At 37.0% G+C, this 23,948-nt stretch overlaps 1 protein-coding gene across 1 annotated transcript in view; it reads right to left on the bottom strand.

The window, feature by feature from the left end:
- LOC106871838 (uncharacterized) overlaps positions 1–23,948 on the bottom strand; it is a 46,004-nt gene that overhangs the window by 940 nt on the left and 21,116 nt on the right. The window contains exons 8-17 of the mRNA XM_052965558.2: positions 20,345–20,554; positions 19,037–19,081; positions 18,477–18,556; positions 15,344–15,450; positions 13,725–13,837; positions 10,052–10,267; positions 8,076–8,167; positions 3,714–3,850; positions 2,594–2,694; positions 2,035–2,241 (exon numbers count right to left, since the gene is read on the bottom strand). Coding sequence (XP_052821518.1) covers positions 2,035–2,241; positions 2,594–2,694; positions 3,714–3,850; positions 8,076–8,167; positions 10,052–10,267; positions 13,725–13,837; positions 15,344–15,450; positions 18,477–18,556; positions 19,037–19,081; positions 20,345–20,554 — 1,308 coding nt within the window. The remainder of the gene's footprint in view (positions 1–2,034; positions 2,242–2,593; positions 2,695–3,713; positions 3,851–8,075; positions 8,168–10,051; positions 10,268–13,724; positions 13,838–15,343; positions 15,451–18,476; positions 18,557–19,036; positions 19,082–20,344; positions 20,555–23,948) is intronic.

The following is a 23,948-nucleotide window of genomic DNA, read 5'->3' as shown; positions in this document are numbered from 1 at the left end:
GAACTTCTTGTTTCATCATATGTTGCCCTCTTCTACTCATGCTGTTATTGCTTGTTGTTTTACCATACAATACATTCTTAACCCTTGCCTATTGCACATCTACCAATCTATCATTCTTCTTATTTTTTGCTGTACTGTACTTCCAGTATGATGAAAGATGGCAGCAGACATCTTTTGTTTGTTGTATATTGTTTCTAGTATAACTAAAGATGCCAATGTCTTTCTGACTCTGCTCTCAGCACATTTTTGTGCTGTTCATTAGTGCAGGATCCACTTACATTTCATTCTCCACAGCCACCACACTCATCACTTGACTTCCATCTTATAGTCTATGAATAGGTGATTACGTTATACTAGCCCACCATCCCATCTCCTAGCTTATGTACAAGTGTCTACATTGGACCACTTGTGCCCAGTTCATTCTACTTTCTCCACCCCATGTCTCTCTGCCAGTATATTCTTGTTCCTTCTCTCCCATGGATCCTAAGCCTCTGTTATTGCTCTCTCTCCTGGGATCTCTGTCATTCCTTTTGCCATCTCAGTCACATTGTGTTGCCTTGAATATACATACCTGTCTCAGAATACTTAGTATGCTTATCACTCCATCCCTCTGATCATTATCATTTGTGCTTCTATCAGTCATACTTCCTATTTACTTAAGAGGCTGGTGAATAAACAGACGTGGAGGTTGTGAGATCATTTTAGTTGTGCTGAGGTCATGGCTACCTCTCTAGTCCTGGTGATATGAAAATTTTAGTGTGTACACTCAGTGGATTGTAAAATTTTGAGGGCCTTTTGAGCTTGTCAAGGATGTGATGCCTCTCTAAAACAACCAACATTGCAGTTCTAATACAACTGTTATATTATCTGCTCTTCACTCTGAGGGAAAAGATCTTTGATGCCAGTTGCAGTATAAGCTCCCTGAACTTTTTATGACCTGTTCTTATCCTGGTTACTATGTTTTTGAAGCAACAACCTCCCTTAGGAAAATTACATCTTCTCGGTATTGACTACTAGTGAGCCATTTGGGCATTTCAAAGAATCTATTTCTGGTGTGCTTATAGTATGTACTGTGCTACTGCATACCATGAGTCCATATGAGAGATCCTCTCAAAGTAAATAATGCAGTATTCTGTACTCTAACACAACCTCCATATTAAGTGAGAGATGAAGATCACCTTTTGATATTAATACTGCTTCTGTCACTGTTAATAACATTTTGTTTGTCTGCTTGTGATTCCATTACAGTTTTTGTGTGTCCATACCTTACATTGAGTCTAGTGTATGGCATCTATGCCTACTCATTTTCTACATATTGAGCAAGGCTATTTCCCTGAAGATATCAGACTCCTATTTTCTTTCCTGCTTAGTCTTGAAGTTTCTTGATTCTAGGTTTAGTTTTCCCCTGTAGATTCAACTACGAGAAGTAGATAAAGAGCATTTAGAGACAATCTTAGCCCGTATGACTTACGATGAATATGATTGGACTGAGGACTGCACTTGAATGGACTAAAAACTCCCCTCAAATTCATCACTGAAATCATTGTTGACTCTCTTTACTCTTTGTACATAGCTTATATAGCCCTCACAAGCCATTTGTCTACACCTAAGCCATTCATCTACATCTATCACTTTGTCTAATTATTCATTTATTCAGAGCTGTTAAAACTTCACTGTTTTTTTCTCTGAGCTCACTGTATGATGTTTGGAATAGTGACAAGACGGTGTTTTAGTTTAAAATAACTAAATACACACACACACTACTATTGTGTTAAAACCTATACACAGCCACACATACACAATATAGTGATGAGATTAACCTGTAAGTGGTAGACTACACAGTAATGTCAAAAAATTTTCACTCACTCACAAAAATTTAGCAACAGACTCACATCACTGAATGTTCATTCATTACCATCAGCATCATTATCATCAGCATTTTCATAGTGAGTAATGTTATTATCATCATTCACTGTTACTATCATGTATTTAAGTAGCCTTTGAAAATAATATAAAGAAGCACTGTTTACTTACAAACATCCTGCACTATCTGGATATTATCTGGATGAATACAAACTTTATTGAAGACAGATTCAGCCACACCGAGCATGTGTGTTGTAAGTTCAAGCTTTCTACTCATTATGTGGACCATAGGCATATAACATTCACCATTGTAATTGGTGAAAGTGCAAACGAAAATTATTGTGAGATTATCATAATCAGTGTAGATGATCTTCACAACTGCAATAAAGAGTAAACATATATTCAGAGAGAAAGGATCCTCGCTAAAGGAAATATATTTATATACACACACATACAAGCATATATATATATATATATATATATATATATATATATATATATATATATATATATACAGAGAGAGAGAGAGAGAGAGAGAGAGAGAGAGAGAGAGAGAGAGAGAGAGAGAGAGAGAGAGAGAGAGAGAGAGAGAGAGAGAGAGGAGAGAGAGAGAGAGAGAGAGAGAGAGAGAGAGAGAGAGAGAGAGAGAGAGAGAGAGAGAAAGGAGTTCACATCAAATGTAACACAGGATATATATTTATAATATTATGTGCAATATCTGATCTCTTACGTGCAGAAAATGTGTACTTCGATGTAAAATGTCCACTGAGACTATAAACACATTGAGGTTGTATGTCACCAACAAATGCACCAGAAGTGTCTGTCTTGTTGCTGAAAGAAACAAGAATAGCATAGATTATTTAGAGAAGAGGAATACTGTTATGATACAAGATTGAACATCATCATCATCATTTAACATCTACTTTCCAATCTGGCATGGGTTGGACAGTTTGACAGGAGCTGGCTAGGCAGAAGACTGCACCAGACTTCAGTGTCTGTTTTGGCATGACTTTTATGGCTGGATGCCCTTCCTGACACCAACCACCCTGCAGAGTGGACTGAGTGCATTGAGAGAGGAGGGGGCATTGGAGGTGATGAAAGGTTTGAGTGAGAGAGAGACAGAAACAACTGAATCAGAGATAGGTAAAGAAAGAGAGATGTAGATTGCACTACACTTTAAAACAACTTGCTTTCTTGTATTTGTATTGCCCAGTTCAAAGTATTTATTTGGAGTCATGTACTATTGGTTAGATATTTAATGTCAGACTGAGAAACAGCCAGATGTTTAAAATGCAGTGTGGTATAATCGGACAGCTGTGTGGTATAATGTAATAGTGCAACTGGTGTGATGTGATAGATGTAATACAACAGTTGGTTTGGTGTTATGTAATATGATTATTAGTGTGATGTAATTGAACATGGTATGATGTGAAAGGACAGCTGGTAGAATGTAATGTAACAATACATATAACTGGTGTGGCGCAGTGTAATGTGACACCTGTTTTGATGTAATAGAACAGTTAGTGTGATGTGATGTAATACAATATATAGTGTGCCGTAATAAGATAGATGGTATGGTATAATAGTTTAGCTGGTGTTTTATAATTTAATAAAGAGCTGGTGTGATACAATGTCATAGGATGGCTGGTCTGGTGTAATGTATTAGAATGGCTTGCACAATATAATAGGGATTAGGAAAGCTTATGTAGTATTGTGTGGTGTAATATAATGCAATAGTAATATTGTGTTGTCTAATATAGCAGCCATACTATTAATATATTTCTAACCAATGTCCATATCTCTGTCCCATAGTAACGGCACTTGTCTTACTATTGTAATGTAATACTTACCTATCATGTTGATATCCAAGTTTTAGATGTCCATCTGTGTCCTCATAGAATTGAACTCTATGTGTATGGTTTGGACCCCTCTTTCCTATTTGGTCAGGGATATCAGAATGTGCTACTTCATACCATGTTCCAAGGAGCTGAAATGATTGAAGCAAATGTTGGCTATTAGCTATATTATTCAGAAAAATAAAGAATGCCATGTATCAATTTAGAAATGAAAGATTAGCAACTTAGGAAATTAAATTTCCTGTATAATTATTTCCTTTATAGGCACAAGAGTCTCTGCTTTTGTAAGATATAAAGCAGGTGGGATTTACTCAGATAACCCTCCTGAAATTTTAGCTATAAAAGAGGTAATCATTATAGTAGTATTGGTGCAAGTAACAAAGGTATTCATGATAATGTTGTTGTTGTTGATGGCACTCCGTCGCTTACGGCATCGAGGTTTCCAGTTGATCCAATCAACGGAACAGCCTGCTCATGAAATTATCGTGCAAGTGGCTGAGCACTCCACACACACGTGTACCCTTAACGTAGTTCTCGGGGATATTCAGCGTGACACAGTGTGACAAGGCTGACCCTTTGAATTACAGGTACAACAGAAACAAGAAGTAAGAGTGAGAGAAAGTTGTGGTGAAAGAGTACAGCAGGGTTCGCCACCATCCCCTGCCAGAGCCTCGTGGAGCTTTAGGTGTTTTCGCTCAATAAACACTCACAACGCCCGGTCTGGGATTCAAAACCGCGATCCTGTGACTGCAAGTCCGCTGCCCTAACTACTGGGCCATTGCGCCTCCACATTCATGATAATAGTAGCAATAGAATTAGTGCTGGTTGTAATAGTAGCAGTTGTACTAGTACTGATGATTATATTAGTTAATTTAGGGATCTTTTTTAAAACGGGGGCCACATTTTTCATTAATGTTTTACGTAGTGTTTTTGGTACCGAAAGACTTTCAAACTTCGTATACTTATCTATTTTGTGTTATAGAACAGAAAAATATTTTTGTATTCGAATTTATTTCATGTAAAAAATTGTCTTATTTCGATAATTTCAACCAATCACTGACAAGTATTCAGTTGTTTATATTTACTCCTTTGGCTGATTAAGCCATAGCTTCGTTTTATTTGCTTTTTTCTTTTTAAATTTGCTGTTTTACCCTAACCCTAACCCTATCACCGATAGAATTGTTTCAGAATCGTTTGTTTATGTAGTCGGCACTTAATGTATATCGGATGAATGGACGTCAGTGATTGGTTGAAATTACAGAAATACGACAACTTTAACATGGAATAACTTAGGGATTTCTTTTTTTTAAAGAAGACTAAGAGAAAAAGATGTTTTATATGACACATTCTACCAGTGTTCCAAGTTTCAAAGTGTTTCGTTAATGAAAAATGTGGCCCCAGTTTTAAAAAAGATCCCAATTTAGTAATAGTATCGGTAATAGTAGAAGTATTAATGATAATACTAGTGGTATTAATGTTAGTAATAATAGTAACTGGTATTAGTAATAGTGGTAACAAGTTGTGGTATTGATGATGATTGTAGTATTTATGGTGGGAATATTAGTGTAGTAACGCCGTGCACATGCGTAGTCTCACGCATGCGTGGAATTCAACATACCAAGCTTTCCCGCTTTGATCTGTCTCTTTCTTGCTGGCCAGCGATTGAGCATGGACGTGTTTAGCTGTCTCTCTCCATCTTTCGGACTTACGCTCGACAGCTCGCTTACATCTACATACCAACGTCCCAACAACAATGCTCACACACACACAGAAGCTCTAACAACAAACAAGAGCTAAAGATGTATATATTTACCACCTGAATAAATGTTGTTTAAGTTGATAGTCTGGAGTTCAGCGTTCCGTTAAATCTTAATATTATATAAGAAAGTCAGGTATACATCTAATGATGTATAACCCACTTTCCTATAAAGTGGTGACCCCCGACGTGATTCAAACACGCAGCCAACTTGAAAAGTTCATATAACCCACTTTCCTATAAAGTGGTGACCCCGACGAAGAAACAAACGCAGCATGGATTCTGGACTACCAACCTATAACTGGTGAACCCCGACTAAAGAACAAATACGGCCATGGAGACTGAACTACCAAGCAACGATGACCACCAAGATCTCCAACCATAGTCAACACGACTTTCCAATTGTGTACTCAAGAACTTGGTATAAAACTCTCACGTGTACTGACTTTCTATCTGCTGTGATATCTCACATACATATAGACGGCCTGTTTTTTATTATGTTCTTATATGTCGCATTCACACTCTCACATACACATACATCTTTTATGCCACACTAAATATCTCTTGTTATTCATTTCATACGGTCATCTTTTATCGTCTCGTTACTGGCTATTTATGTTATCGTAGTATAACATAATTATTTGTATATCATCTTTGATATATTATTTTGTGTTCGACCGTGTGACACGCTTAAATAAAAGGAGTCCTCTGTTTTTCCATTCGTCACCATTTCTCCTTTTTGAGTTCGCACGGTCGTTCTTTCATCTTGGGTTAAGAAAATGTTCTTCGAGGTTTTCGCTAATGGACGTACAGAGATTTGTCTGTCGATCGTCTGTAAAAGCGCACCTCTTCAAACACCATCACCGAGCGACTGTTTCGCCACCAGCTTCGTTCAACCAAGATTACCACCGTGACGACAACAACTACTACTACCAACTACAAGCATTCCCCCCGACGTCGCCAAGTTTCAACAGGACATCATTACCACTGTCAACATCATTACCACCACACATACAGAACACAGCTATATTACAGTTCCCGCGCCGACGTCTTCACCATCAATGTACTGTCTACCACAATGTCGTGCGCCAACAACCCCACCACCAGGGACACACCAGATTAACACACTCGGTTTTATCGACTCTGTTAGAGTGGATGTTTTCCACTCACGATCAACAGACCATCCAGAATATTTACTACCAGGTAACCGGTCACAACTAGCATCCGACGCTCAACTATAGCTCTGCCAACTGACCACGACTTCCTGAGTACAGACATTCTATCTCCTTGTGGAATTTTAATACAAACTGGTTTTCTCTATCTCGGTGTTTTAGGACTTTTCGCAGTCTATACTACAGACACTTTTACTATGTTCTGTGTTTTTTTCTCACACACACACTTGTGCACTCATATATTTTCTTTCCTTTCAGAAAGAACAAAAAATCAGACTTTTACATCGCGTGATTCCAGTTTCCTGGACAGTTGTCATCACGGTTGTTTTGTCATTGTCATTTCATTTGTACATTGCATGCATGTATCTCACAAGTGTACATTCATTTCTTTGATTTTTCTTTGTGTGTGTCTGTACCACATCTTGTGGGTGGTTTCGGTGGCCATCCTGCCCCAGGCGTTCCAACAGATCTCATATTATCGTGCGTTTCCGCACTGGCAAGGGAGCCCTGTAGTAACGCCGTGCGCATGCGTAGTCTCACGCATGCGTGGAATTCAACATACCAAGCTTTCCCACTTTGATCTGTCTCTTTCTTGCTGGCCAGCGATTGAGCATGGACGTGTTTAGCTGTCTCTCTCCATCTTTCGGACTTACGCTCGACAGCTCGCTTACATCTACATACCAACGTCCCAACAACAATGCTCACACACACAGAAGCTGTAACAACAAACAAGAGCTAAAGATGTATATATTAACCACCTTAAATAAATAATAGTTATGTTGATAGTCTGGAGTTCAGCGTTCCGTTATATTCATAATATTATATAGGAAAGTCAGGTATACATCTAATGATGTATAACCCACTTTCCTATATTAGTATTGATGACCACAGAAGTTGTAGTATTTCTGATAATCATAGTAGTAGTGGTGCCTGTAATTTAAAGGGTCAGCCTTGTCACACTGTGTCACGCTGAATATCCCCGAGAACTATGTTAAGGGTACACGTGTCTGTGGAGTGCTCAGCCACTTGCACGTTAATTTCACGAACAGGCTGTTCTGTTGATCAGATCAACTGGAACCCTCGACATTGTAAACGACGGAGTATCAACAAGTGGTATTGGTAGTGAGCTGGCAGAATTATTAAAGCATTAAAATATATGAGGCATTTAGTAACAGACTGTTGTAAGCACTGCAACTTAAAAACCGAGAAAAACACAGTCAAAGTTTTGCAACATTCAGAATGTTGGCAAGGAATGAAGTTAGGAAGCTGGTTTTGGTCTTAAAATGACCATGAAGACCTCCTCCAGTAATTCCACCTATGTAAAATTAATTAATAATAAAATTTGCTGATCATGACTGTAATGTCTTGGACCACTTTCCTACTTGGCTAGAGCTGAGTTAAAGCTAAAGAATATCAACAACAACGAACCTTTGACTGGTTGTAGTTTTCAATACCAGGAATATTTTCCACAGAACATGTAGTATGTGTGTTGTTCGTCAATTTTGTAGGTTCTGTGAAATCTAGAATTAAGGATATATAAAAATAAATTATAGTGAAGATCAAATAGTGTGTGTGTATAGTTGTAAAAAAAAATACAAAACATCCTCAATTATAACAATATCTGTTTAAACACACATTTTCACATGAAGACTTGTGCAAAACAGATACAAGGTCTGATCAACTAGTATCTGGACTGGTACTATAAAAACAAAACTACAGCAAATACCAATTTGGCATTTAATCTCCTTCAAACTAGTCCCCTCCAGAAGCCACACACTTAATGGAAACATTCCTGGAACTCGTTTTCTGAGATAGTCAGCAGCTGCCTCACTGCATTCACTTTGATTTCCCCGACGTCCTGAAACCTTCTTCCTTTCAAGCAGAATTAGATTTTTGGAAAGAGGAAAAAGTTGCAAGGGCAAGATCGGGGGAATATGGTGGCTGTTGGACCTGGGGAATGCTGTGCCAAAAATTGCTGCATAAGATGTGCTTAACAGGCAGGCGCGTTGTCATGGTGCAATTGTCACTCACCGGACACATGCAATTGTGGCCTTTTCTGATGAATAGCATCCCACAAAATGTCATGGTGGTACTCCTTGTTTACTGTCTGACCAGGTGGAGCATACTTTTGATGACCAATCCCCTTGTGGTCGAAGAAAATGGTCACCAGTGTCTTCAAATTGCTTCAACTCATTCGTGCTTTCTTCAATCTCTGAGAAATTGAGGTCTTCCACTGTGAAGACTGAACCTTTGTTTTGGAGTCATAACAAATAGACCCATGATTCATCACCCGTTATGACCGTTTTCAAAAAGTTTACGTCATTCTCAACACAATCAAGGAGATCTTGTACAACTGAAACCTGAGTGTCTTTTTGATCAGCTGAAAGCAGTTTTGGCACAATCTTAGCAGACACATGTCACATACCCAAATCTTCAGTGATAATGGACTGAACTGAACCGTAACTAATCTGCACATACTCTGATAACTCATGGATGGCAATTCAATGATTTTTCCTCACAGCTGCACGCACATCTGCGATGTTTTCCTCAGTTCTGCTGGTTGCAGGTCTCTCAGAACGTTCATCCCTATCGACATTTTTTCAGCCATCTTGGAAACGTCTGAACCTCTCATACACCTGTGTGCAGCTTATACACTGCTCTCCATACACTTTCTGCAACTTTGTGTAGGCCTTTGAGCAGGTATCACCAAGCTTTTAGCAAAATTTGATGCAGATTCTCTGCTCAACTTTTTCTGTCATGGTCAATGTGATGATCACACACTACACATGTTCTTTCCAAGCACTGCCGTAAACAGTGGAAGTGAGATAGAACATTAAGACTTAGTTGCATGCACAGCAGAGTTCAAGGTCAATCTGTGCCAAGTGGCTTCATTTTGTGTGCTTTAGCTTTGTTACTATGGCAACAGTTTGGATATTTATTGATCAGACCACGTACATAAATGTAATGAATTATAACAGTTTTTAGATTAGCTGGAGATAAAATTGTAATGGTGGATGTAGTTATAGTGGAGGATATAGATGTTGGCATAGAGGTGTATTACTGATGGCGGATATTGTTGTAGTGGTATGACATTCAAATTGTAAATTATGAAAATTTTTGGCTAAAGAAGAATGAGTGTGAGAGACGCAAAGAGGGGGAATTAGATAGAAAGATAGACAGATAGAGAAAAAGGAAGACAGATGTAGATAGTGAAATTGATTGGTATAGAGGGACGAAGACTGGAAGATGAAAGATAAAGAGCAATAGAGACAGATAAGGATAAGAACAAAGAAAAAGACAGAAGGAAAGAGAGATAGAGTAAGATAGTGAGAAATAAAGTTAGACAGTTAGGGATGAGAGTAGATTGAAGAGACATTTCTGAAAAATGTACCAACTTTACTTACTCAATGATGGAAATTCTACTGTATTCAGGTGAGAAATATTCAAACATAGAAATGGCTGAAAGTTTTTTAGTTTCTCCAGGATATCGTGTGTTGTTTGTTTTCGTCTGGAGTATATCATGAGTGAAACACCATTTGCATCACACTTTCCTGTACTTTCTTCTGGGCATGAGTATATGAAATGAGTGTCTTCATCAATATAGGCCATGTGATGTTCATCTATGAATGAAAAGAATTATGTGTAATAATTTTCTGGTAACAGATCTCTTTAGTAATAATGGTATGCTTATTTAGGATGGTGTGTTAATTGTGGCACAAAAGTCATGTGATTTATTAAGCTCAATTTGCCTCATATTCATGTGAGTCTGTTTGGTAACAGATTTATAGTAATGAAAATGGAATGTATTTGTAACAAAGTCTGTAAAAACCGGTATGACCTGAAAATCTAATAGGACAAGATGAAATGTGTGTAGATGGTAGTGAGATTCAGGGGAAGCCAAGCCTGGATTCATCTGCAGTTACTGGATAGACAAGCCCAAACTTATGCAGAGTAGTAGAACATCACTGAATGATGTGGCCCTTAACTAACAAAGAAAGGAATGGGTTGATTCCATCTTGAAGGCAATAGTTATGGGTGATTCTGATTGATACCTCCAGATGATTACCACCACTATCTCTAGTCTAGAAACTGAGTTCAGGCTGAAAAAGAAGACAACATTAAAATTTTCCTACAGCATAAATGATGGAGCAAATAAGATATACCAGTTCAAGCAAGAGCTGAAGAACTTGAGGTGGCAGCTCAGTGTGTACTTATCAGGTTAAATAAAATGCGAAGGCTAAATACACAAACATGTACGTAGTCACACATGCACACATGTGTGCATGAACACACACACACACACAAAACAAAAAACAGAAAAGCATAAATTTCACAAAGTTCATAATTTGTGGCCCACAGCTGTTTCTTTGTCATCAAACAATATGATTTATGCAATTAAGGTATGTCAATTAAACATCTGTTTAACACAAATTATGAAGTATATGGAAATTTATGCTTTCCCTCTTATTATTTTAAATAATCATTAAAGCCACTTCTAATACATGCAAGTTTGTTCTACAAGAGTTTCCCATATTGGAGTTTAACAATGGTTCATTTATTGAGATCTTCATTACTGTAAATATACTTTTCAATGTTTATATGTGAATTCTCTCTCTCTTGATATATATATATATATATATATATATATATATATCCCATGTCATTTCTCATCATGTAGCCATAACCTCCATGAATACTGCAGAAACTTTACTGTGTTGACTAATACTCCATTAAAATCACCAACCATAATAATGAAATTGTTATCAATCATTGTTGATGGAGAGTACAGAAGGGCCTCATAAAAGCAGTCCTAATTATCTACCAGCTCTGCCTGCAGAGCTCGGATCACCTGTTTATTATTCATCAGTCACATTCTCTCTCTTGCTAGCTAACATCACCATTCTGTACTGTTAGTCCCACTCATACACCCATTTCTTCAACTATTCATCATTTGCTCTCTTCTGTTTTCTGCAACTACCATCTCTTTCTTTATATCCTGGTATTAGAGACTCCTTGCCATAACTTCCTTTCTTTCATCACTAGAGGGTTAGTACTCTCTTCCATTTCCATCTACTTATATGATGTCAGCCCAACTAACTGTCTCCCCAACCATTGTCTTGTTTCAATCTTTTTTCCACCTTGGTTCACCTTCTACAATCAGCCCCTCTCTCACTTTCCTTCTGCTATTCATCCCTGTTACCTCGATCCAGTGAAGACAACACACAGTAGTAAGGATCTGTTTTGTCTTGCAGAGTAGAAGGTAATCTCAATATTGCTGGTGCCATGAGGAAATGCACTCAGTACACTCTGTAAAGTGGTTGATGAATGAGTGGAGATAATGTAAGCGTGAGAGGACTCATTAGTTCTGTTCTATTAAGGACAAGACAACCTCTCCAGTTGGTGGCATATTGTTTTCACCTTGTACACTCTGTGAAGTGGTTATTATTAGAAAGTGCATTTGGCCATAAAGACCATGCTAATTAAAACATGAATGAGAAATATAAGAGGGCAGTGACTCTAAATAAGAATTGATTTGGACTGTGACAAACCATTCAATCCATGACATTATGGAAAGTGGACATAAAATGACAATGAAGACATTGATGATGATGATGATGTTGTTGATGAGCTCACACACACACACATGTGCGCACGCATGTGTGCATGCGGGTTTCTTTTTTGTTAACTTTATTTATTCTTACTATGTGTTTGAAAATGCTTGGTTTGAAGGTTAATCATCATCATCACTTAACGTCCACTTTCCATGCTAGCATGGGTTAGACGATTTGACTGAGGACTGGTGAACCAGATGGCTACACCAGGCTCCAATCTGATTTGGCAGAGTTTCTACAGCTGGATGCCCTTCCTAATGCCAACCACTCTGAGAGTGTAGTGGGTGCTTTTACATGCCACCGGCACGAAGGCCAGTCAGGCAGTACTGGCAATGGCCACGCACAAAATGGTGTATTTTACGTGCCACCTGCACAGGAGCCAGTCCAGCAGCACTGGCAATGATCTCACTTGAATGTTTTTTCACGTGCCACCAGCACAAGTGCCAGGAAGGCAATGCTGGTAATGATCACGCTCAAATGATGCTATTTATGTGCCACCGGTACAGAAGCCGGACAGCTGCTCTGGCAATGATCATGCTCGAATGGTGCTCTTAGTGCTCCACTGGTACAGGTGCCATCACGATTTCACTTTCGCTTGCCCCAACAGGTCTTCGCAAGCCGAGTTTAGTGTCCAATGAAGGAGACGTTGGCATGGGGGCCAGTCATTGAATTTAGTTCAATTTCGATTTCGATTTAATGTAATTGAAAAATATATTAGATTTAACTCTACATAATAATGGTGGTGCTCCAGAATGACTGCAAACGCATGGCTGAAACGAGTAAAAGAGTATAAAAGAATAATCAGTTATATAGCATGTTCCTAACTGATATTTGTAACTTGCTTGTTCTGTTACTTGACATACTCTTCTTCCCCCCTCCTCCACTACCATTACCACTCTCACTACCCCCATCAGCACTAGAATCTCCTCCTTCTCACCATCATTATCATCATCATCATTTTTTTACATCCACTTTCCACACTGGCATGGCTGCATGTGTATGTATGCACATAGACACACATGTATATACACATTGAATAGTTTCATGATGCAGATATTGAGTGGATAGATATGGCATGTAGATGTTGAGTGGATACATTAATACAATGTGTAGATGTTGATTTGATAGAGAGCTACCATGTGCAAATATTGACACAATAGATGATGACTGCATAAATTGACACAATATGTTGATGTTGACTGTATAGATAGAGACAATGTGTAGATATTGACCATATAGAAGGACATAGTGAGTAGGATTTGAGTAGAGAGATATAGTGTGTAGATGTTTAGGAGATTGACAGACACACTGTAAATGTTGACTGAACAAGTAGGCATTTATGTAGATGTAGAGTGTCAGAACATTCAGTTAATCAATACATTACTTAGAAATTTCAGAAACTCACATACCACTTATTTTTTTATGAAGCTTCATATATTTCACAATAATTCAGGTAAGGACTTACATATTGTACTGAAATTTGTTCCTGGAAAGTTCAGGTATGTTTCCATGAATTTTGCCTTTCCTGGACAGATTTGGGTATAGCTGCTTCTCGATTTCCATTGACAAGTATTGTTCCTGATGTAGAATGAAATACATTTAAGTACTGAGCTCATGAATGAAATGGTTGGATTACAGACTGTCTTTCAGTGGATCCTAATTTACATTGTTGACTAGTTATTGTGAAGTATTATTGTACATTTGTATTTGTCTATTTATCCTTCTATGTTCTTCATTGTATAAGTTATACATATCAGTGCAGTGGACAGTCATAGAGAAAGATGTATAGTTTATAACTTGTCCTCAGTATCTCATTGCATCTATGGCTAAGACACTTAACTCTCAAGTGCACTTAATTATGCACTAAGTACTACAGTATATTAACAACTTATTGCTTCAAACAACATCAATAAAGATTTATTAACTTACAGCAGCAAGTTCAATTTCAGCTTGGACCAGATAGAGACTACTTTTCTCCTATTCATAACACTTACTGCTAGGTAAATTGAAAACAGATAGTGAACTTCTGAATTATTTTGATTTGGAAATTCTTCACTTTATTTTATTCTACAATGGTGTTCATTTGCTGATCATGCATTGTGAATGAGTAAGTGTTTATATTTTAGTAGTTATGTTGCTAGATTATAGTGCATCAAATAAGATGGACAGTAAAAAGAGACAGAAGAAGAGAGCAAGGGTGAAATTTGTGGGTTGTATCTATGATATAGTGGTATTGAAGAAGAATACATTTTTTACTCTAGTGCAACTGTAAGCTTATAATGTATATATGATGCAGTGACATTATGTTATTGTTGTAGGTCTTAAAGTCTTATATTGCGATGTTGAACATTCCAATATTGTTTGTGTGTAGCAGTGTTAGAGTTGCAGTGTAGTTAAAGATGTTAGAAATGTTAGAACTGTAGTGTTATTAGTGGTGCAATTTAGATAGTATGCAGTGGTATAATTGATGGTGTTATTAATACAGAAGTGTTTCTAGTTAAAAGTGTCGGTCTGAAGTGGTATCAATACCTTTGTAGCAACCATAGTATTATTGATGCAAGGGTGTTTATATTGTAGTGTAGTAGTTGTAATAGTATTAGTGTGCAATAGTATTAGTATTGTAGTGCTGTTTATTCTACAATGGTGTTAGTGTGCAGTATTATTAGCAGTGCTGTGGTGTTAATGTGCATTGGTATTAATGTGCATGTAAAGAGATGTTGGTGTCAAAATGATGTAGTGTGCAAATGTGACGTGTAATCCAATATTGTGCACAATGCATGCATATATTTTGGTGTAGTGCAAATTTATATTGCATACATAATGCATTAGTGCAGGTGGTTTTAATGACTGCATTCACAGTAGTCTCTTTTGTGCAGTTGTGTAAGCTGTGTAGTACATAAGAAGTGCAATCTTTTAAATGTGTCCACAAGGATAATTTTTGTGGTTGCCTGGATGTACACAGACTGTTATGATGACATCTGGACAATTTACAAGTTACCATAGCAACGTATGGGATAGATGAGAAAACAAAGCAGTTAGCATGAATATATAATGACAACAGATAAATGATAAAAAGGTTGTTACTTTGGTGTGCACCGGTCAATGATCAAAGTGTCAGGTAGTGTGGTGATGTTCACAACAGATCCGGGAATACTGTTCAAAGCAGCAATGACATACCAAATACCATCCAACTAGATGACAGATTTAGAAGAGAAAAATGATAGTTAAGATTATTATTATTATCAAGCTTTACATGCACCAATGTTATCTTGAGGTTTGGTAACAACAAGTCTCCTCAAATCTCTAGAATCTTTATTAGGATATTTGCAGAATATAGGATGGTACTTTTCTGTAGGTTGACAAAATGTGTTTTAATTTCAATCTCTTTCAGTCTTTTTAGGTAGCACTTTGGGTGTTGTGCCAAGTGCACCAATTACCATAGGAATAATTGTTTCTTAGACTTCTACAGTCTTTTCAGTTCTTTGGATATAGATCCTGATATTTCTCAATTTTTTCAATTTCTTTGGTACCCACTCTATTATCATAGGGAATTGCAAAATCTCTGATTTTACACTGTTTATCTATTTTGTCCTCTATAATTATATCTGATATTCTTGCTTTCATGGTATGGTCAGACTTTATGGAGAGGCCCTATAAGATCCTGTAATCCTCATTCTTTGTCACAGTTTTTGTTCATACCACTTTCCTGATATTTTGAAACCACTCACTCAGCTAACATCCCAATGCACTTCATTTACCTACACTTTTGCTTTTTTGCCCTAACTTACAGAATCCACTCAAGAGCTGCTTTTGGCTCTTTTTCTGCAGTTTTTGTATTTGGTGTCTGACTGAGTTTTGTTGCTCTTTGCCTTTGTTAGATTTGTCCAGATGGTCTGTTCCTGAGCAGCTATATTCAGCACTTTACCTCTTGTTTCAGGTTTCCATTCATCAGCCAGATTATTATTAGTATTATAACTAAGGCGACGAGCTGGCAGAATCGTTAGCGGTATTTTGTCTGCCATTGCGTTCTGAGTTCAAATTCCGCCGAGGTCGCCTTTGCCTTTCATCCTTTCGGGGTCGATAAATGAAGTACCAGTTACGCACTGGGGTCGATGTAATCAACTTAATCCTTTTGTCTGTCCTTGTTTGTCCCCTTTATGTTTAGCCCCTTCTTCTTTATGTTCTAAGTTTAAATTCTGCTGAGGTCGACTTTGCCTTTCATTCTTTCAGGGTTGGTAAAATAAGTACCAGATGAGCACTGGGGATCGATATAACTGACTTAGCTCCTCCCCAAAATTTGCTAGTCTTGTGTCAAAATTTGGAATTATTATTATTATTATTATTGCCTTTGCACAGCTTCTAACGCTGGAGATGTACTACAGTGTTAACTGTTCACTACCAGTGAACTAAGGTAACGCATCTTATTGTTCGAGCACCTTCTGGAGTATTCGTGCAGTTTCAAGCAGTGCTGTTTTCTGCAAGTGCTCCACCCTTATTGCAGCCCCTATTTGTTCCACATACTTCTTGAGATTTTTTGCTCACTGTACCCAGGGCTCCGACAATTATTGGTACTACTGCTACCTTTTTCATTGACCACAACTGCTTAACTTCCCAAGCTAACCTGTCATATCTCTCAACTTTTCTTTCTTCCTTATCGCATACCTTGTTGTCAGCTGGGCATGCTATATCAATGATCTAGCATAGTTTGTTTTCTTTCTCAATTAAGACTATGTTTGGCTTCCTATTCTCAATCTCATGGTTGCACTGAATCATAAAATCCCATAGGATCTTTGCATTTCTATTTTCGATGATGCCTTCAGGTTTGTGGTTATACCAATGTTTTGCTCTGTCAAGTCCATACTTGTTGCAAAGTGTCCAATGGACAAGCCTGGCTATATTGTCATGGTGTCTCTTATATTCCTTGTTGTTGTTGTTGTTGTTGTTGTTGTTGTTATCATTATTATTATTATTATCAACAACAACAACAATCATTATTATAACAACTATTACAGCAGGTATTCAGTTTGAGAATTTTCAAGGAAAATCACCAGTTTCTACAGGTAAGATTTTGAAAAAAGTTTTCTTCTACATTTCTAAATCTCTTCTGCTCTGTTATACCATTCATTGAATGTAATATCTCCTTGTCTTATCTGACTGACAAATGCAAGTGACTAGTGCATGTCTTATGTTGTCAGCAATTTTCATCATTTCAACAACTATCCCTTATAATCCAGTTAATGCTTTCAACCATATGACTGTCTGTTTTAATTGCTAGTCCCTCTGTTGAGTCTACCTGGGAGTAGTCTCTCTCTTTCAAAGCCTTCTCTGCATTAAACAACTTGTAGTAATATTTATAAGCTTCTTTCTTTTTGACACCGTTGAAGGAAAGTACATTTAGTTTTAACTTTGGAGTTGTGATTAAGTGAGTCATCCTTGATTGTGCTAAGATACTGCTTCTGTACAGAGAAAAATCCGAGACAACATTTAGAGAAAAGTTACTTGACTAATTTGCACATAGCCATTTGCAGATATGCTCAAAACTCTTCTCTTATTTCCATGGCTTCAACACATCAAAACTTGTGAGTATCGTGAAACCTGCACTCAAGTACTACCAACTCACACATCTCTTATCCTCTCTTCATCACTGTTGTGTCTGGTCTTCAGGCTATGCACTGCTCACTACTCCCGGTCTTTCCTCCCCAAAATATTGTCCCTCTAAAACCATCTCTTTCTTCAAGACTTTTCTACAGGTGTCAACTTGAATCAGTTTAAGCAATGGCATCAATCTCCCTGATTTCAAGAGGTTCACAAAGCCTGTTCCACCAGACTCAACAAGTAGAAAAAAAAAAATGCATTCCATATGTTACCATGCAGTATTTTTTGTATATCTAGGAGTATTTTGTCCAATATGTATTTATTTTTCAAAACAGTAGGATGTTATTAGAAAAGAAAAGAATTCTGGGTACTATTTCTAGCAAGTTCACCTACCACATACAGATACCCTGGTTGTAAGTAGGTGGTGAGTGTCATAATCTTATACAAGTTAAGGATCAGAATTTTGACTCAGTTGACTCTTATTCAGCTTTACTGTAGTGTAACAATTCCTAAAGATTATTTTAGAACGAGGTTAATTGTATTTTCTTCTATGAAATTAAATAATTATTATACTTTATGAGATGTTACAAGGATAAAATTATTGATATATAAACAAACTAACCTGTGTTTTTCCATGATTGTAGTCCGCTATTGGCATATTTTCCATTTGACAGACACCATTGACAGGGTTCTTAAATTGCACTTTTGTAAAATACAATTTAAATAATTTTATTTTCAAGTAAACCAAGAGTCTTTTTTGTTTAAATATCACAATCAGTCATGTGTATCACATATTTCATGGGTATCTAGGATTATACTTTTCTTATTTTTTATACAAAGGTGTGTTATATAAAAGTTTGGCTGCTTTCTCTAGTCAGATGCGTGCAATGATTTTGTTTGTGTTTTGTTGTTAGGCTCAAAAAGTGATAAAAATGAAACATTACATAAAAACTGCTACCCACTTTTCCTCACACTTCCTTTTACTTTCAAGTGCTTTCACATACTTTCAGGTACTTCCATGTTATTTTTACTCTCTTCCATTTACTTCCACATATTTCTTCCCCTACAACTCTATATTTCCACATATTTCCACATTCTTCCAAGTTACCATTATGAAATATTTAGAATGAAACATCGAAACATAGCTAAAGAATTAAAGATAAAATGTAATGCTCTACTTACCTTGTTCTTTGTTGACAACTTCATTTAAATTTGAAGAGCAATTGACTGGAATAAAAGGATGAAACAAGTTTTAAATGAAAAAAATACACTTACATATATTATATGTGTGTACATGTCTGTATGCACGGATACATACATATGTACTTTAGCCCATTACCTGTAATTATTCCAACAATACTACCAGCTATTATGAAAATACAATTACCAGTTATTTTACCAAAATCCCTACAAATTATTAGTCCAAAACCACTGACAGCTACACCAACACCACTATCAGTTATTATACCAATACAATTACCAGTTACTATACCAACACCATTACCAGTGTTTACACCAGTATTGCTACACCAGGACCACTACCAGTTATGCAAGTACCATTACTAACTATACCATCAATTATCAGCAAATATGTGACTGATATTACTAGCTAGTGTACCAACTCTCTGTACACCACCACCAGTTATACCAACAGCATCACTAGCTATGCCTGTAACACAAGCAATTATACCTATACCGACACCATCAGCACTTAATATATCAGTACGACAACCAATTATAATACTAAGACAATTACCAGTTATACCAAAAGCATAGCATTATCACTTAAGAAACAGAAACTTATGTTTGTATGAAGCTTATAGGCAATAACTAAAAAATACTTAATTTCAATAATTTTTGGAAGTGAATAGAAGTTGATAGTGTCATGAAATTGCTAGGTTTGTTCTAGAAGGGAGCATAGTTCACATCTCATCACTTATGATATACAGTGTTTCAGGTAAAGAGATTTAACTCTTGAATAGTGAAATCAACATATCTATAAATAAATAGTTTGATGAAGTGCAGATTATCTTTGTATGAGATTAGGAACTGTCTAAATTGCAGGGACTTTGTTTGCTTTCAGTGGTGAAATCAGATACTCTCAAGAGAACTACACTGGTGAAGGAATGTCTACCAGCAGGAGTAATAATGCTGGTATTTTAGTTGAATAATAGATCAAAATCTTTAGAGGAGAAATATAATCAAGTTGATAATAACATATTACAGCTATTTATTTTATCAGCCCTTAAGTATATGAAAGGCAAAGTCACTTCTGGTAGCATTTGAAGTCAGAACATAAAAGAATGTATGAAAATACTTTGATGTAATGTTCTAACATTATTTTTTGCCAATGGCGTTATTATTATTTAAGTTACACCTTACATGTCCTTTTGTATAAAGAAATAATGAATGATTGACTTACCCGAGGTCAACTCTCATCCTATCAGCAATAACAACAACATAACAATAATAGACAAAAATCAAACATACTTTTATATTCAATGTTTTTCATGCTATCTGCTGTTAAACAGACTTTTTGTAGAAGCTGAAACAGTGTTCTCTTGAAATTTGGATCAATTTCCCTCTGTCTACTATCCAAACGAACTTCAGTCCGGTTCCTGGAACAGGATCGGTTATATTCCTCAAAACAGAAATAACTCAGTGTGTAATGTCTATCTGAATAGAGAGTCTTGGCGATATCTGAAAAGTAAGAGAAGAAACAAAAGTAGATATACTCAAATGAAAGATTCATGGCAGTTCTTATTTGCAAAAATCTAAATTTGTATGTTCAATAAGTTTGGTTGCTGTGAAAAGTGTAAAAGACTTTGATACTCTATGAACTACTGCATCTAATGTCCTAACGTTGTATTTTAACTTGATATTGATAGCACAATACATGGTAACTGTCAGTGATGTTGATATATGAGTATTATGACATTGACTATATACCGAACAGCAGTCTGGAAAATTGTTAAGAAATTTCAAGGCTGAAAAAGAAGTGTGCGGACCCCTTCAGCTTATCAAAAATAATAGAGAAAAGATACGGTGAAATCCTCGTCATTCCATCAGAAAAATTGGCTGCCACAGCAAAAAGAAACCGAATGTCAATGTATCGAGTGCTGAAGAAGGATCTCAGGAACCGCTTCTATAAGATGATCCGCCATCATGAGCACACGCAGGTTTATAAGGCCATGAGATTGGAGATTTCTGAAGGCAAGCTGCCCAACCTAGTGTTCACTGATGAAATTTGATATCGAACAGATTGTAAAACACAAAAAGGACTGACTTTGGAGTGTCTCTGGTTCCATTGAGGGTAGACTCGTAAATCGACATCAAAATCCTCAATCAATTATGGTTTGGGTGGCTGTGACAGCCACTGAAAGGTCTCCCCTCATTTTTGTGCCCTCATGTGTTAAAATTAACACTCATTGATACAGTAGCGACATTGTGGAAGCTGAACTGCTTCCATTGGCGAATAAGTACTTTCAAGGTGCAACTTGGAGCCTCCAACAGGACTCGGCACCATCCCACAGTTCCAAACAGACACACCACTGGATTCAGAAAATACTCCGTCATTCATTGGCAAGGATGTATAGCCGTCGTTATTTGGTAAGGATGTATGACCCCAATCTCAACTCATTGGATTTTTCTGTTTGGTCTATTTTGGAGACGAGGGTCTCAGGCACTCCTTATGCTTCGCTTGATGCTCTGAAGGCAAAATTGCGCCAGGAATGGGCTTCGATTCTGCAAGAACATCTTCGTGCCATATATGAAGTATTTGCACCCCTAGATTTAAGGCTGTGATTCAAAACAGAGGTGGTCATATCGAAGAAATGTGGTCTTATTGAACAAATGTGGTAGTGTCATAATTGTGATATCAAGAACATATATATCTGAAGTGATAAAATACAAAATGTATAATAAGAGTGATTAATTGAACTACACCTTTCGAATAAAACCTTGTTAACTCGTACTAATGAAAAATTCACCATCATGAAAATCATTTTCCTGTCATTATCATGAATATCATTATTATTTGTTTAGTGTCATTTCTTCTGCCTCTTGAAACTCAGAATTCAAATTTTGAAGAGGTTGATTTTGATTTTCATCTTTTCAGGGTCAATAAAATGAGTACCAGTTAAGCACTGGGGTTAATGTAATTGAGTAACCCCCCACCCTACAAAAAAGCCACATCAGACGCCATGATGGATCTAAGATGTAGGTACAATAGGTGGTCAGACTCTACATAAGGAGTAGACAACCATCATATATATGTACATGTATGTATATATATATATATATATATAATAATAGAAATGATATATGAGCATATGCATGTATACATACCTACATCTACATGTATATATAGATGCATATCCGGGTACAGGACGTCAAAAAAGGAACGGGAACATAAGTAAAGCACAAAAAACCGATTTTTTTTTGCGGACAAAAGAATGAACACATAGGAAAACAGACGAGCTACTTATAGAACTTTTCCTTCATCAGCTGCCTCTATTCTAAACTAGGCGTTTCGAATATATATATATATATATATATATATATATATATATATATATACACATCAGAACTCTTCATGTACAAATATATATGGATATATACGTACATATAATTCTAAAATTGTTTCATGGATGCTTTACTAGAAGTTCATTACTGGAATATTATATGATATGCTTAGTATCGGCGTTATTCCAACAATACAGGAAAATATCGACTCTTTAGCTCTCAATATAACTAAATGGTTCGATTTATACATAGATCTGAATAGTTGAAAATTTCCATTATATATATATATATATATATATATATATATATATATATATAGCGAGAGAGAGAGAGAGAGGTATAGGTATGTTGATGCAAACAGGAAAAATAGAACTCAAAATATGTGTATATGTATATCTTTATTAATATTTAGCAGAAGCAATAATGTGACCTAAGGTCCGAGAGTTTCGTGAGTTGGCACTTATCACATTGATAAGTGCTAAAGCACAAACTTCTCGAACCTTGTGTCACTTAGTTACTTCTGCTAAATATTAACACACACACACGTAATTACATGCAGTTAAATATATGTCCGGTCATAGAATGACCAATGGTTTGACATCCATAAAGCGCTTAGCTTTATGGACGACTCGTCAGATTCTAATGGAGAAGGGCATATATCCTCTCTTGAAACCGGAGGTAGAAATCCGTTTCGGTTAGTTAAATTGTAATCAATACCGTTTGAAGTTTAGCCAAGACGAGTTTTCTTTCTTAGTTGGCAAATGTTATGAACTTAAAGGGCGAGCAAGGATTCTCCGCCCTTAGGCTTTTTCCAGTCTGCGAGGACTTTTTCAGGCTCTAATCAACGAATGAGAAATCACATTTGAAATGGGGGCAGGGAATATAGATTTAATATGTAGAATTTAACAGAGAATCTAGGTCTAGGGAATCTTTAACGATCCTTGTTTATTTTGCTATGCAAAGCTTGCATCGTCCGCTCCCGTTTATGTAGAACTCCCGCTGCTCTATGATCCTCCATTTAATTTCGTATGGGATTACTTCATCCTTAAGGCGCCAAACACATCTGGCCAGGGACGTGATGCACCGTCTTTTCGGAATTCTAAAAGAGGATCTGTGGCTGTATAGGTGCCACTTAAAAGCAGTTCCGGTCGACTCGATATATCTCCGAACTTGAGTGCTGTCGTGTTCACGCCTCTGGTGTATCTTCTATTGGCTCCGAGGCCTGGAGTTGTTATTGTTGCCGCTGCTGTTACTGGAGCTGTCATCGGTGCTATTATTACGGTCTGGGACTGGCGATATCGTTGAAGTTGTTGTCGTCGCAGTAGTCATCCCTCTCAGTAGCGCTGATGTAACTACTGCAGTTGCTGATGGTGGTGTGCCTGCCGTCGCTGCTAATATTGTGCGTGGGACCGGTAGTTTTGTTGGTGTTGACGTGGTCGTCATCTCCGGTCGTAGCGCTGGTGTCGGTGCCGTGGCTGTTGCCGTCAGTGCATAAATAAAATAAATAAAAAATACGTTTTTTTTAGTTTTCTTTTTACCACTCCTCTTCTAGTTACTGCCTTTGGCCATA

The sequence above is a fragment of the Octopus bimaculoides genome, chromosome 2 (genome assembly GCF_046866305.1).
Source record: "Octopus bimaculoides isolate indiv1 chromosome 2, ASM4686630v1, whole genome shotgun sequence".
NCBI classification, from domain to species: domain Eukaryota; kingdom Metazoa; phylum Mollusca; class Cephalopoda; order Octopoda; family Octopodidae; genus Octopus; species Octopus bimaculoides.
This window is presented reverse-complemented; position numbering and strand designations above follow the sequence as displayed.